This window comes from Ochotona curzoniae, unplaced genomic scaffold (assembly GCF_017591425.1).
Source record: "Ochotona curzoniae isolate NIBS_2020 unplaced genomic scaffold, NIBS_Ocur_1.0 scaffold_4506, whole genome shotgun sequence".
Lineage (NCBI taxonomy): Eukaryota > Metazoa > Chordata > Mammalia > Lagomorpha > Ochotonidae > Ochotona > Ochotona curzoniae.
In genome coordinates, this window is record NW_024467119.1 from 59,218,868 (window position 1) to 59,233,957 (window position 15,090).

The 15,090-nt window shown below is 42.8% G+C and overlaps 1 protein-coding gene across 1 annotated transcript in view; it reads left to right on the plus strand.

Annotated features, from left to right (window-relative positions):
• Positions 1 to 644: 644 nt before the first annotated feature.
• The window catches only part of INTU (inturned planar cell polarity protein), a 79,342-nt gene continuing 64,896 nt past the window's right edge, over positions 645 to 15,090 (plus strand). The window contains exons 1-2 of the mRNA XM_040966857.1: positions 645 to 841; positions 12,595 to 13,133. Coding sequence (XP_040822791.1) covers positions 696 to 841; positions 12,595 to 13,133 — 685 coding nt within the window. The 5' untranslated portion in view covers positions 645 to 695. The remainder of the gene's footprint in view (positions 842 to 12,594; positions 13,134 to 15,090) is intronic.

Genomic DNA, 15,090 nt, shown 5'->3' on the forward strand with positions numbered 1-15,090 from the left:
AGATATTAACAAATCAAAGGTAAAATTCACCCGTTTACACTTCCAAAGGAAGTGATGAAATCATGATTATAAAATTTTGCGTTGTAAAAAGTATGCAATATAAAAGGAGCTGAATTTGTTTCATTCTACAATACCTGCTTAGTGGAAATGTAAACATGTCTCTAAGTAGTGTAAAGAAAAAAACAAAACAACTGAGCGTATTTACATTTTTACATTCCCACGAAGATAGCCCTGCTTAAAAGCCTGTGCCCCCACGCCGAAGCAGAGGCCCTAAGGAGAGGTGAAGAGGTCGTTTTCTTTACCTCCAAGGAAATTCAGGCTTTGGAATAGAAACATGACAAAGTACAAACGGGAAATACATGGTACTGGAAAAGAAACGAGAAAATTTGAGTGGGTCTCCGATTTTTTTTTTTACTAAGTTCTGTCGCTTGAAGGAGCGTTTAGGGCAGCGCAAGAGCGAGGAAGTTTTAGCTCTTTCCAACGCTCCAACTAAGACAGCCCCTTCTGATGTAGGCTCCATTCTTTCAGGGAAAGCTTCCCTGTCTCCTTGGCAACTCGGCCAGCCACCAATCGCAGCTAAGCTTGGTGGTCACGTGACGTCTGCCCGCTTCCCCGGAGAGAGCCAACATGGCTACCTCGGCAAGCAGCCACTGTGAGGTTTGATTTTTTCACCTGGTAGCTGCTGCAAGCAGACCATGGCGTCTGCAGCTCTGTGCGACTTGCCTCAGAACCCGGAAGAACTCCCTGGGGAACCGTCATCTCAAGAAGAAGATGAGGATTGTGATTCTGAAGATCCAGTCAGCGACTCGGCTTCCTACTCTTCAGCGGGTAGCCACTCTGAGTAAGGCTCTCGAGGCGGGACAATTAAATCCATCAAGTGGCTGGGACGAACTGCGAGGGTGCCGGTGTGGTTGGACTTGAGTATCGGAAGTTCTCTCTGTAGCAGAGGTCCTTTGCTCAGGTTTCAGCTGCCGTAATGAAGCAGCTTTGCTCCTGCAGGGTTTTGTGATTCTGGGGTGAGGAGGAGCTTCTTTTATTGGTATTGGGGTTCGTGCTATATGAGGATCTGTTAAGAGTCCATACAGTCTTGTTCCTTATTGAGGTATCTTTTTGCTTCTCCTGCTCTTGGTAACTTATGTATTTGGGCTGGAATGAATTTCCTGCACATTTCACAAGCTATTTAAGTTATGTAGGCTTTTGTTTGTTTTTTATGTATGTGCACCAATATATAGCAAAAGGAATGCTGACTCTTACAGTCACATCATACTAATATATATGTTATATATTATATGTGTGTGTGTGTGAGTGAACTTTACCCTTCCTATTATTCACTCCAAGTGTCCCAGGCTCTTCATCATCCTAATAGTAAAAGCACAATAAATCCCTGTTGTAATGTTTTGCTGGTTTGTGTTTCGAGGACACATTTTATGCTTGTCTCTTCTTGCTTTGTGAGAGATGAGGGTTGGTTTGCTGACTTGGCCTGGAAGGCTCATGTTCCAGTCCTGCTTTATGGTAGTAGCTATCTACCTCGCTGAGCTTCAGTCATCCATGCTCACCTTGGGCAGAACCCCTCTCTGGTCAAAGGCAAGGGAGTTCAAACCCCCATCTTTCTCCTTAAAGACGAATCGTTGCTCATCTTTCATGGTCTACATGAAGCCCACTGAGGAGGTCAGACTACGTATTGTCTCATGTAAATTATCCCGAGCTTTTTTTTTTTTTTTAAGATTTTTTTTAAGATTTTTTTTTTTTATTTGAAAGGAAGATTTCCAGAGAGACAGAAAGATTCCCCATCTGCTGTTGCACTCCCCAAGTGGCTGCAACAGCCAGAGATGTGCTGATCCAAAGCCAGGAACTTCCTCTGACTCTCCCACAAGGATGCAAGGAGCCAAGATTTGGGCTGTCCTCCACTGCTTTCCCAGGCCACAAGCAAGCATGCTGGATGGGAGTGGGGGCAGCTGAGACACAAACCAACATCCGTATGGGATGCTGACTCTTGCAGTTGGAGGATTAGCTTGTTGAGTTACAGTGCCAGCCTCAGTATCCTGAACTTTTAAGGTTTTAGTTAATTATCTGCATGTTCTTTCTGGAAGATTTCATCGTTTCATACATGGTTGTACCTAAAAAAACAATTTGTGCTGCCTGTGAGTATCACTACATAACATTTTTGACATGAAAATTAGTTTAGGGTACATTATATTGGAATTTTAAAAAGTAGGTTTATTTGAGCCCAGCACAGTAGCCTCCTAGCTAGAGTCCTTGCTTGCACATGCCAGGATCCTATATAGGCATCATGTCCTGGAGGCCCTGCTTCCCATCCACCTCCCTGCTTGTGGCCTGCGAAAGCAGTCAAGAACAGTCCAAAGCCTTGGGACCCTGCACCCATGTTGGAGATCCAGAGGGCACTCCTGGCTCCTGGCTTTGGATCAGATCAACTCAGCCCTGGCTGTTGTGGCTGCTTGTGGGGTGGATTAGCAGACGGAACATCTTCCTCTCAATCCTCCTCTCTCCATATCTGACTTTCCAACAAAAAATAATAAATACATCATTTTAAAAAAAGGTTTGTTTTAGACTTGTTTTTAGGAAAGGTTTTAGATTAAGCAGTATATCTTTATAACATTTATTTATTCATGTATCTATTTGAAAAGCATAGACTGAAGGCAGACAGATTTCCCATCTGCTGGTTAATTCCCCAGATGCCCACAGCTGTCAGATCTGGGCCAGGCTGGATTCAGTCCAGGGCTCCCACGTGTGCTTAAGTCCTCACCTGCTGCCTCCCAGGAACCGTGCTGGAACAGAGCTGGAACTGAAACCCAGGGGCTCACGTGTGGAGTGCAGGTATCCCAAGCACCTTGCTGACCATTGTGTCAAATGCTCATACGGGTGCAGTATTATCTTTTTTTTTCAATTATTAAAGATTTTATATAAAAGGGAGAGTTACAGGGAAAAGGAAAGACAGAGAGAGAGGTCTTCTATACATTGGTTCACTTTACACCAACTGGCTACAACAACTGGAGCTGAGTTGATCGGAAGCGAGGAACCTGGAGCTTCCTCTTGGTCTCCCTCATGGGTGGAGACCATGCTCCACTGCTTTCCTAGCCCAGGAGCAGAGAGCTGGACTGGAAGTGGAGCTGTGGGGACTTGAACTGATGTCCATCTGGGGATGCCGGTGACTCAGATGGAAGTTTAGCTTATTACACCACTACGTTGGACCTGTTTTGTTTTGTTTTGTTTTTATTTGGAAAACGGAGTTACAGAAAGAAGGAAAGACAGAGAGAGGGGTACAGTATGGCTTCCCTGAGCATCCGGGGAAGTTCCTCGGGAGGCCTCAGAGATTGGATTTGATTGATGAAACCATTGCCTACTTTCAATACTGAGGTAACAGAAATCAAACATTTACTTTCAATGACATCACCTTTCTTTGCTTTGGCTTTTATAATTTATGAAAGCGGGGCCTGGCACAGTGGCGCAAGTGGTTAAGGTCCTCGCCTTGCACGCCCGGGATCTCATATGGGTGCCGGTTCTATCCCAGCAGCCCCGCTTCCCTTCCAGCTCCCTGCCTGTGGCCCGGGAAAGCAGTTGAGGATGGCACAAAGCTTTGGGACCCTGCACCCGTGTGGGAGACCGGAAAAGGCTCCTGGCTTCAGATGGGCATAGTATCGGCCGTTGCGCTCACTTGGGGAGTGAATCATCGGACGGAAGATCTTCCTCTCTGTCTCTCCTCTCTGTATATCCGCCTTTCCAATAAAATAATAATAATAATAATAAGATACTATAATTTATGAAAGCAACACTGGTTTGTTCCTATTGGCCAAGAATTCCTAACTTTACCACTTAGATTTTTAATTTTTCATAGATTTTTAAATTTATTGTGTTTTAAAACTCTGGTTAATAGAGAAAAAGAAGAATGATTTTAGAAGAGATTTGAACTTGAAGGAGGGAGTAAGGAACTTGTTCCTAAAAGGGGAGGATTGACTGAAGGAGAAAGCAATTGTGTCCTTTGTATTTTTTTCTTGGGGATTTTTTGGGGGGATGTAAGTGGTATAAAAGTCACCCATATTTAAAGTGTAGTTTGTTATGTTTTTGACATGTTTTGTCTGTCAGGATAATGCACATATCCATTTATCCAAGGTCAGTCATGTTCCCCTGCTCTTCACAGCCACTTACCTGTTTTCTGTCACTGTACATTCCTTTATGTTTTCTAGAGCTTTAGAGATGTGGACTCCTGTAGTATGGACTTTGTTTTTTGTGCATCTCATTTTCCTCTGCATTCATTTACTCATTTTCCTTTTGACATTCATTCATGCTCCTTTTTGTTTTTCTGAGTAGCTTTCCACTATATGGATATAACGACTTATTTTTTTTTCTTGGATTTTTTTTTCTAAAGATTTATTTTATTTTTATTGGAAAGGCGGATATACAGAGAGGAGAGACAGAGAGGAAGATCTTCTGTCCGATGATTCACTCCCCAAGTGAGCACAATGGCCGATGCTATGCCGATCCGAAGCCAGGAGCCTCTTCCGGGTCTCCCAGGCGGGTGCAGGGTCCCAAAGCTTTGGGCCGTCCTCGATGCCTTCCCAGGCCACAGGCAGGGAGCTAGAAGGGAAGCGGGGCTGCTGGGATAGAACCGGTGCCCATATGGGATCCCGGGCGTGCAAGGCGAGGACCCCAACCACTTGCGCCACCGCGCCGGGCCCTTTTCTTGGATTTTAACCAGGAATTTTGCTACTTGCAGAATAAAAATATTTCATCTAAACCCATGAGCCAATTTAGAATATTTCCTTTTTTTTTTCTGCTCTAAATCCTGAGTTCTTTCAATATAAATTTTCTTGTATCAAATCATATGGATTAAAAATGTCAAATGAAATGTGGTGGGATTAATGGTAGAAAATGGTCATTCCAGGCTACCATCACTTTCTATATCCAACTCAGCATGTTTGGAGAGAATTCATTCTCTTCCTTGTTTTATATGTTTTCCCTCTCCTTTGCTGGCTGCTCTTTACTACTGAGGTTTTCATGTCTAAGTGTGCAGTCCTGTTGCCCCTCCCATATGGTATCTTTTCCATTCCCATGGATTCTGCATACTTTGATAGGCTGGCCTCTCCCCTTTCTCATACTCCAGGGAAGTAGAGTTCTCAATGACCAGCATCCCTGTAATGTCTTCTCCCACTCTTTGTTCCATACTGTTGCCACAGTTTTGTTTGTTTGTTTTTAGGACTCATTTATTTGAAAGATACAGTGCCAGAGCAAAATGGAGAGAGACAAAAATCTTCCATCTGCTTGTTTACTCCTCAAATGGCAACAGCAGCTAAGCCTTGAGCCAGGATACTAGAAGTTCGTTTGGGTCTTTCATGTGGGTGGCAGAGGCCATCTGCTGCTGCCTTCCCTGGCACACTGTTAAAGGAACTGGATCAGAAGTGGAACAGCCAGGATTTGAACTGGTGCCCCATGTGTGAGGCCAGTGTCAAAGGTGGTGGGTTAATCTGTTGTACCACAGTGCTGTCCTCCAGAGCTTATTTTCTATCTATCACTGTTCTACATCATTCTTCTACTTCCTCAAAAGCTTGATGACTTCCCAAATGAATGCTAGGTTCCTTAGGATGATTTTTAAAGCTATTTTAGATCTGTCCCATTTTTCTTTTCTTACTAGAGCTTACTGAAAATAGGCTTGACTGAATGTTTTGTCATAGTTGGATTAGCTGAATTGTGTGTGTGTTTCTATTTTTATTATGTGTGCTTTCTCTGTCCTTACAACATCCTGCTGTAGCCATTATCATGATATAACTACATATTTTGGGCACTGGTACTGTATCCACTAAAAATAAAGGCTGGTATAATGTAGCAGATTTGATGTAGTAGCAGCAGTGGTTTCCTTAAATAAGGAGATGTATGAGTAGTGGCTATTATGGCTATTATAATTCTTTTCTTTTGCTTAAAGAAATCCCCTTACTATTTCAAATGATGAGAAATAGTGGCATTACCACAAATAAATACTTGAGATTCAAGTAACTTTTACAAAAGAAAAAAGATTGAATAGCAGTATAGACCTTTTAAATACCTCAAGAAATTCAAGTCATATTAATAAAACTGAGCTTTGTTTGGATTGAGTTCAGGGTATCGACATATTTCCTGGTCTCCTCTGGTCTATGATAATTTCTAACTCCTTTTCTGTTTTTCATGACCTTGACCAGTTGTTTAGGTCTCCTCACTGTAAAGTTATCCTTTTGCCTTTCTTTGAAACAGTCACTAAATGCACCTCCTTGAGCGAGGATTACCTACATGCATAATTGTAATGAAAGCTTGGGGTTTTTATTTATTTCTTTCACGTTTTGGTAGATCCCTTCCTTCTAGTGCAACTGAAGACTTGTTTTGGGAGTACAGCGCTGAGATCTCTAGTGAACTTTCTAGACTGCCTGTGTCATGTAAGCTCGTGATGCTTGTCTGCCGCTCTGGTTTGAATAAGGACTACACCACTAAATTCATATTGAGGCTGTCTTCTGTTTAAAAGTGTTGAAGGGAATTGGAGCTTCTAAGAGCTAATTCTGTCAAGAAAGGGTTTAAAGCTTGCCTCCCAAGAGTGAATTCTCATGCTCTCCATACCAGATTGGTTGCCACAAAAGCAGCTCTTTGTGAAGCCCAGCTCCTCCCCTCCGTCTCTGTCTTGTGTGCTACTTCCATCTGTACCATCTCTGCTGTCATACTTGCTGCTGCCATGTGATGCCACCTACTCTGCAGTCCTGTGATACAGTATAGGTCAGATGTGGCCACTCACACCTGAGACTGTTCAGCCTCGAGGCCATGAGCTAAACTAAGCTTCTTTTCCTGATAAAGTGCCCAGTGTCAGGTGTTTGGTTAGGACTGCACACAGTGGAATAAGACGTCTAACTGGGAGTGGATATTTTGGAGAAGGCATGAGGCATCTTCTAGGAATGCTACACTGTAGGAGCATTAAAGGTCATGACTGGTTTTGCTTCTCGTGTCACTGCACCTAGCCTAGCACCAGACGAACTGAGATCCTTGGAGCCTAATCAGAAAGTGCAGGGCTTAGGACCATACATGGAAACACAGAAGCTGTTTCAAGTAAAGGTGTGTGTTTCTCTCCAAGTTTTATATCTGTTGGGCCGGAGGAAGAGAACTACCATTTACTAGATATTTATCATGCATAACATAATATTGCTTTATTTGTTATGAATGTCAGCCCTGGGAAGTAGCTGTTACCTGTTTTCAAGAAGAAAACTAAAGTTTAGATTCAGTTAAGTAATCAGTCTTGGCGAGATTAGAATCACAATAAAATCGAATCAGAGCTCAGCTCTTTGGTTTCTAAATCCATTTTCTCTGCTCTTCACTGTACATGTTGTCTTCTGTGAGCCCTGGTATGTCCAAATTCCTGTTTCCTTTTTTTTTTTTTTAAGATTTATTTATTTATTGGAAAGTCAGATATACAGAGAGGAGATAGAGAGGAAGGTCTTCCGTCCGATGATTCTCTCCCCAAGTGAGCACAATGGCCAATGCTATGCCGATCCGAAGCCAGGATCCAGGAACTTCTTCCGGGTCTCCCACGTGGGTGCAGGGTCCCAAAGCTTTGGGCCGTCCTCGACTGCTTTCCCAGGCCACAGGCAGGGAGCTGGAAGGGAAGAGGGGCTGCCGGGATAGAACCGGCGCCCATATGGGATCCCGGGTGTTCAAGGCGAGGACTTTAGTTGCTAGGCCACGCTGCTGGGCCCACCTGTTTCTTTTTTGAAAGCATTTATTTGCTTATTTGAAAGGTGATGTGGGGAGAGACATAGGAACGAACATATTTTCCACCTGCTGATTTACTCCCAAAATGGCTGCAACAGCTGGGGCTGGCTAGGCTGGAGCTAGGAGCCTGAAATTCCATCCTGGTTTCCCATTTGAATGTCAGGGACCCAAGTACTTGGGCCATCCTCTGCCACTTTCCTAGGTCCATGAATAGGAAACTGGATTCAAAGCAAGCAGCCAGGAATCAAACCAGTGCCCACATGAGATGCTGACATTTCCAGGCAGAGGCTTAACTTACTGTACCACAACTGACCTCTCTTTGTCTTTATTTCTATCTTTCTATCCCTCTCTTAGCTTGCTGGGTTTTTTTTTTTCTTCTTCTTCTTCTTAAAGTAAAGAATTAAAAAAAAAAATTTAGACACTAAGAGGTTAGATCGCTTACATTGCTGGTGAAATTGAATTGGTATGGTCTTTTGGGTAAAGATCTTTTTATATACACATACATATGAAGTTGGTTACCAGGGTCAGTGTAGTGGTATATCAGGCTAATCCTCTATAGGCAGTGGTTCATGTCCCGGTTCCTCTGCTTCTAATCCAACTCCCTGCTTAAGACCTGGGAAAGCACTGGAGGATGACTCAAGTCTTTGGGGCTCTGCACTCACATGGGAGACCCAGAAGAAGCTCCTGATTCCTGACTTCAGATTAGCTCAGCTCTGACTGTTGTGGCCATTTGAAGAGTAAAGCAGTGGATGGAAGATCTCTCTCTGTGTGTCACTTCTCTCTGAAAATCTGCCTTTCAAGTACAAACAAGTAACTCTTTAAAAAAGAAGAAAAAAAAAGGGAGAGATGATTGCCACAGCTTGAGAGGTAGGGTCAAAATTATGAAAAGTAGGTATGAGTATATATCCTTATATTGGTGAACATATGAGTACCTTCTATTTCAAGCTAGCGATAACATAACCCCCATAAATGTATTTACATGATTGTAAAAATGTGGATTTCAACATTGTTTATGGCAGAGAGGAGGATAAATGACTTTTATGATGATTGTTCCCATTTATGTGAGATGAGTCTGTGCACATGAATGTATTCAAAAATGCTTGGAAGTGTAATCATTATCTAGGAATTTAGTCAGCGTTCATCCCTTCCTCTCTCTTGTTCACTGTATCTGTCACAAAGCCTTGGTGATTTTCAAGCATTTCTCAAATGATTTTTTTTTACTTTCTGCCTCTTCTGCTGTTCCTTTGTTTGTATATTTGCCTCCATTACTGAAACAGCCCCCTAATTTGTCCTGCCTGGACTCTGTCCACCTCAGCTCTCCTGTCTTTTGCTTGCCAGAGTAGATCTGTCCAGGGAGGTCCGACATGCACATCCACCGCTGATGTGCTTCATTGAGGCCCCTTATGCTAATCCAAACCCCTCACTTGCAGAATGAAGACTGACCTCTTCCATGGTTCCTCACCTCCCACCTTACCCTGCCAATTGCACACTGCCCATCATTTTCCATACACCCTTAAAGCCTTGCTTATGTGTCACTTCTGTTTGGAATTCTCTTCTCTATTCCCCTGCTCAGTGTCTTTCCCAACCATTTATTTTTCTAAAACCCAATTCTAAGAGTCTCTACCACCAAAACATCTTCCTAAATCTTATCCACCATCCCTAGCTAGACTGAATTAGGGGTCTGTCCTGTGTACCCCTGTCTTGTACTTACCATGTGCATTGGCAGTCATTGCTTCTCAGTTTCTCTTTCTCACTATTGATGGCAGGAGCTGCTTTTCTTATCATTGAAATTCTGATACTTAGATCAGTGCCTGGCACTGTTTGTTTGCTCAATGATCTATGCACCTGCCCTCAGCTCCCCCACCACTCCCTTGCAGGATCTTTGGATTATAACCAAAGCGTGGGTTCCTGTTCAAATTTTAAAGATTAAGATTAACCTTTTTTATGTTTAGTAAGTGGAAAAGGATATTTCTTTGGACTCAGATATCTCTAAATGAAACAGCATATGAAATGAGAAGGGAAAAACCATCAAGGAGAAGCTTCATTTATCATTTAGCTTGATTATCTTTTTCACTTTCTTGGTATATTTGGCACATGTTTATATTGATTCTTTTTTAAATTTTAAATGATGTTTACATAGTTGATCAGGATGGGAAGGATCCAGGGTTAGGGTAAAATGGGTGTGATCAATATTTTGAACTTTCTGTTTCTTCTTCCCATTTCTGGGGGTGTGGGGTGGCAAGGAGATAAGAAGAAAAGCCATACCCAACCTCCCAACCATCCCAGTATCCACGGATGGGGAATGGCCACCTGATATCAATTCAGGGTCTCAATGTGGAGCGTGCTTTGTGGGTTCTGCCCAGATGGTTGCAGTAGTTCTGAAATGCCGTTATCCTGCCAATCTATGAGTAAGGAAACCCTTCCAATGTCCGTTGGCTGACACAGTCGACCTTACAGTCTCTATTTGCCCAGATATTTGCTGACAGTTTGGCTTAGTTGTTCAATTTATTCTGTTCTCTTTTGTTTGCTATGGTACCATATGTCCTCTGCAGGCCCCAATGGGCTGCCATATCCTCTATGTGCTCAAAGGCCTGCAATCTACCACTCCATTGTTTACTCTGAAGAAGACAAGTTCTCATGGACGGGCCAAAGGACCCAAGCCATGCAACCTAGGCCCCACCGGAGCTCCCCGCCCCCCAGGGCTCACGGATGCAGCACCCACTGTGCAGGCTGGCTGAAGAGCCCAGGCCAGGCGAACCCAGCCTCACTGGACCCCCAAAACTTGATGTTCTTTGAACTCTCCATGGTAGAACTGAGGAATTACTCAATACCCATTTCTGTGGGTGCCTATAGGGGTGGCTGACACAGCTGCTGTGTGATTAATAATCTGTGGTAAATGGGGCCAAGGACATAAAATGATACCATGTGCTAGAAACCAACAAGGACCAAAGAAGTGCTGTGTTTGGTGTCTTGAGCCAGCAGCCTTGCCTATTTGTTTTTTTGAGTGACTCATTATGGAATTTGAAATTTTATATGACTGACCAGCCACAGACCAGGGCAATGTATAATTTTAGGGTTTAGTGATAGGAGAATACATTTTGGGGGCTAATTTCCACTTAGAAAGAGACATTTGACTTAAGTTAAAAAGAACCAGATTTGCTAATAAACACTGCAGAAAGCAGAATGTCTTCTCTGTGAATGATTAGAACACAAATTATACCCTTTCATGCCAAGATATTATAGCTTGTTTCTGAAAAGCTCTTCCTACGTGTTAGTGTTTCCATTGAAAGTAATTCTGGTGTAAAGAAAAGCTGTTTGAAAGGTAAACTGTTCATGCCATCAAACAAGGTGGAGTTTGTGATTAGGTTTATTGCTGTGAGATGAGTATTTTGTTTTTTGGCGCTGTTTTAATAATTTTAGCAGCAGTAATTTTGTCTTTTTATGGCCTATTTTCCAATAAAAGGTTTTTAAGCAGTCATATAACAAATTATGTAATATGTGCTTTACTTTTCTTGGTATAGCTTCTTCTAAAAAAAAAAGCTTTATAAAGACTATATGCTTTAAAAGTGATTGTTTTTAGCTGTGATTACAACTTGTTTTCAGCAAAGATTTCAGTTCTTGGTGAGATGAGTGTCTTCTTTTGAAAAATTTATTAGTTAAATAGGCCTATGACTACAGGCAGGCTCCACCTTGACTTTTAACCTGGTAGCCATGCTGAATAAATGCTGGGTCAACAGGATGTTTTCATATATCAGTTCATATCTCCACAGTTGCTTCTTTGGATGTAATTGCATAGTCAACTGCCAATGTAATTATTGTCCAATGAAATTGTCTAAAGAGAACAGTAACTACATAGTTAACTTGGTTAATTTTCTAAAACCCATGTGTTCTAGAAAATGACCATATCCATTTTTTTTAGAATAACATGTATTTATTTATCTGAAAGCCAGAGTTATGGAGTAAGAGAGAGAGAGAGCTAGCATCTGTTGGCAACGCCCGCGTCGCCACGTACCCCGAGCTCCGGGTCGAGCGGAGGGACTAGGGTTATGAGACAGACAAGACAGACAACACACAGACACAGTGGGTCATTCATGTGAGGAGAATGCCGTTTATTTGAAGTCAAGCTGCATCTTTTATAGTCTGCTTGGCCCCTCCCAGGATCCTCCCAATGGTTAAGCCACACCTAAGCTCCCCCAAGGACATGCAACAAGGGGAAGCAGGAAGGAGGGAGATTGCAGTCAAGCCACAGGCTAAATGTATCAGGCCATGATTGCCCCTCCCGTTACACCTTTGAGAAACAAGCTGTGCTGTGGAGTTAATCCTTGGGAGACTGGGGCCTACAAGCATCTACTTCTTAATTCCCCCAAATGGCTGTAATGACTGCAGCTGAGCTGATCTGAAGTTAGGAACTAGGAGCTTCTTCTGGGTTGCCAACGTGGGTGCAAAGGTCCAAGCACTTGAAAAATCCTCCACAACTTTCCCAGGCACATTAGCAGGGGTCTAAATCAGAAGTTCAGCAGCCAGGACTCACACCAGTACACCATATGGTATACTGGCACTACAGCTTAATGTGCTGTACCACAGCATTGGCTCCAACCGTCTCCATTCAAAAAAAGAATTTTTTTTTTCTGTCATTGTATACCTTTAATTTTCTTTCCCTTGGTTCCTGTTCTTCAAGACTCTATAAAATAATCCTATAGAAAAAAAAGTTGATATAACAAATTAGAAATAGTAGGGAGAATTTGAAGCTTTGCCTCTGCCCTTCCCCTTTTACCTGCTCTCACCACACTTTGTGGAGAATGTGACTCTTTATCTTGGGTTAGGAAGCTATTCAAAGTGTCTTGTCTTTTCTCATAGTGATCTTGAACCTGAGTGGCTTGACAGTGTGCAGAAAAATGGGGAGCTGTTTTATTTGGAACTGAGTGAGGATGAGGAAGAAACCCTCCTTCCTGAATCACCGACAGTGAACCACGTGCGATTCAGTGAAAATGAGATCATTATTGAAGAGGATGATTACAAAGAAAGAAAAAAGTACGAACCCAAACTCAAGCGGTTTACCAAAATCCTGAAGAGTAAAAGGCTTTTACCCAAGCGTTACAATAAAAAGAACAGCAAAGACAATGGGCCAGTGTCCATCCTCAAGCATCAGTCTAATCAGAAGACAGGAGTCGTGGTCCAGCAGCAGTACAAGGATGTGAATGTGTACGTCAACCCCAGAAAGCTGACTGTCGTCAAAGCCAAAGAGCAGCTCAAACTGCTGGAAGTGCTCCTTGGGATCATCCATCAGACCAAACGGAGCTGGAGAAAGACTGGGAAACAGAGCGAGGCAGAGAAGCTGGCAGTACATGGCCTGCTGCCAGGAGGAGCTGCCATCAAGAGCGGGCAGGTGCTGATTGGTGAGTGTTGCTGGGGAGCACCCTTGTTTGTGAGATGTGTGCTGAAGGATGATGCTCTGTGTGGGACTGAGAAAAGCAGAGTTACGTAGAGTCTCCACAAAGGGCTGCTGAACGTGTTTGATACAGTAGTGAACTTCTTAAGGGAGTGTATTGCAACGCAGAGCCCTCGAAAAACAAGCTCTTAGGAAGTGTCAATTCTGTGTATTCTTTGATCAGGCCCAGGAATAACTTCACCAACCTTCGAGTTTTTAATTATAGAATTTTATTTCATTCTGGTTGTATTTGCTGACAAGAAAAATAAGTTGATTGCACAGTGGTAATTTGGGTTTGAAGGGCTATATCCAATAACATGATACAGAAATATGTGTAATTTATGAATAAAAATACTTTTAAATTGTATGTCTGCTCTTAAGTCATCTAAGTTCTTGGAATGGTTTAAAACTGTTATATTTGGTATAGTTAGTAACAGTGGTGTTATACATAAATTTCCTTTTAAGGATGTGTGTGTCATAAACTATCTTACCAGCTTTGAGGAAAAAAATGAAATATGTATTTTGTTCTGAATATACACACTTAGTAGGCTGAGCATGTTGTGTTGCTGACACAGTGTTGAAGCTAGCCCACTTAGAAATAAACTAATCAAATAAGAGAATATGTCATGAGTGAAACTTTGAAGTTATAATGGTTGTAAAGATCTTTTTAATTGGCCAGGGTTAAGACTGAGATAGAGAAACTTTTATAGTTACTTTAGAAACATATGAAGATGTTTCTGACTTTGAATTTCATTTTCTTATTCGTTGATTCTTATAGCAAAGGTTCTTTTGAGCCTCTGCTAAGTGCCAGATCTACCAAGATCACTGTCACCATCATTCTACTTCTAGAAAGGACCTTAGAAGCTCACACTACAGGGGAAAAGAAGGGTGACGAAGAGGTGACAAAGAGGCCCACAGTTGGACACAGTGTGGCCAGTGTTGCCATGGGGATTTGCTGGGAGAGGCCTGTGGAATCACATAGGAAGGGTTTTGGTATCGGTGGCCAAATGTGTGTTCTGGAATGGTCACTTATGGTCTTCATATTCTCCTCTTAGAATGTAATGTTGATTTTCCTCCCATAGAGTGTTCCGTACATGACTTTGAGTCTAGACGGGTCAGTGACTGCAGCTTATGCAGTGTTTGGGACATTAGAAGTTGGATCAGACAAGGTGATGTGACTTATGCTTGGTTCCTTTGAGGACACCTGTGTTTGGAACCCAGTTGTTATTCTGTGAGGAAGGCCTGCAAACTCAGGGCAGGAGGCTCGGTGGCCATCAGCCTCTCAAGTTTGCTGGGCCTCACTCCAGTTTGCTGAGCCTTGCAGCAATGAGGTTAATGCTAGGCCTGCTCTTTGCCATCTCCCTGAAAGGAAAGAAAATAGACTCAGGGGGAAAGATAACTTTGGCCATGGTGGTTGTACTGTTTGTAAATTTTTTAAAATATTTATTTATTTTGATTGGAAACTCAGATATACAGAGAGGAGGAGAGACAGAGAGAAGCATCTTGCCTCTGATGATTAACTCCCTAAGTCACTGCAACGACCAGAGCTGAGCCAATCTGGCCAGGAGCCAGGAGCCTCTTCCAGGTCTCCCACGTGGGTGCAGGGTCCCAAGGCTTTGGGCTGTCCTCTACTGCTTTCCCAGGCCACAGACAGGGAACTGGATGGGAAGCAGGGCTGCCAGGATTAGAACCAGCGCCCATATGGGATCCTGGTGTGTTCAAGATGAGGACTTCAGCCAGTGGGCCATCGTACCTAACACTATTCCGTAAGAATTCTAATTTTCAGACTTTTGTTAGCATTTCCCTTGTCAATAAATGAAGAAAAGGCCAGGAGGCCTGTAGTTTCCTCTATAGATGATACTATAGATCAGTACCTCTAAATAAAAGTTCTTCATTCATTCAGCAAATATTTTGAAGCCTGCTCA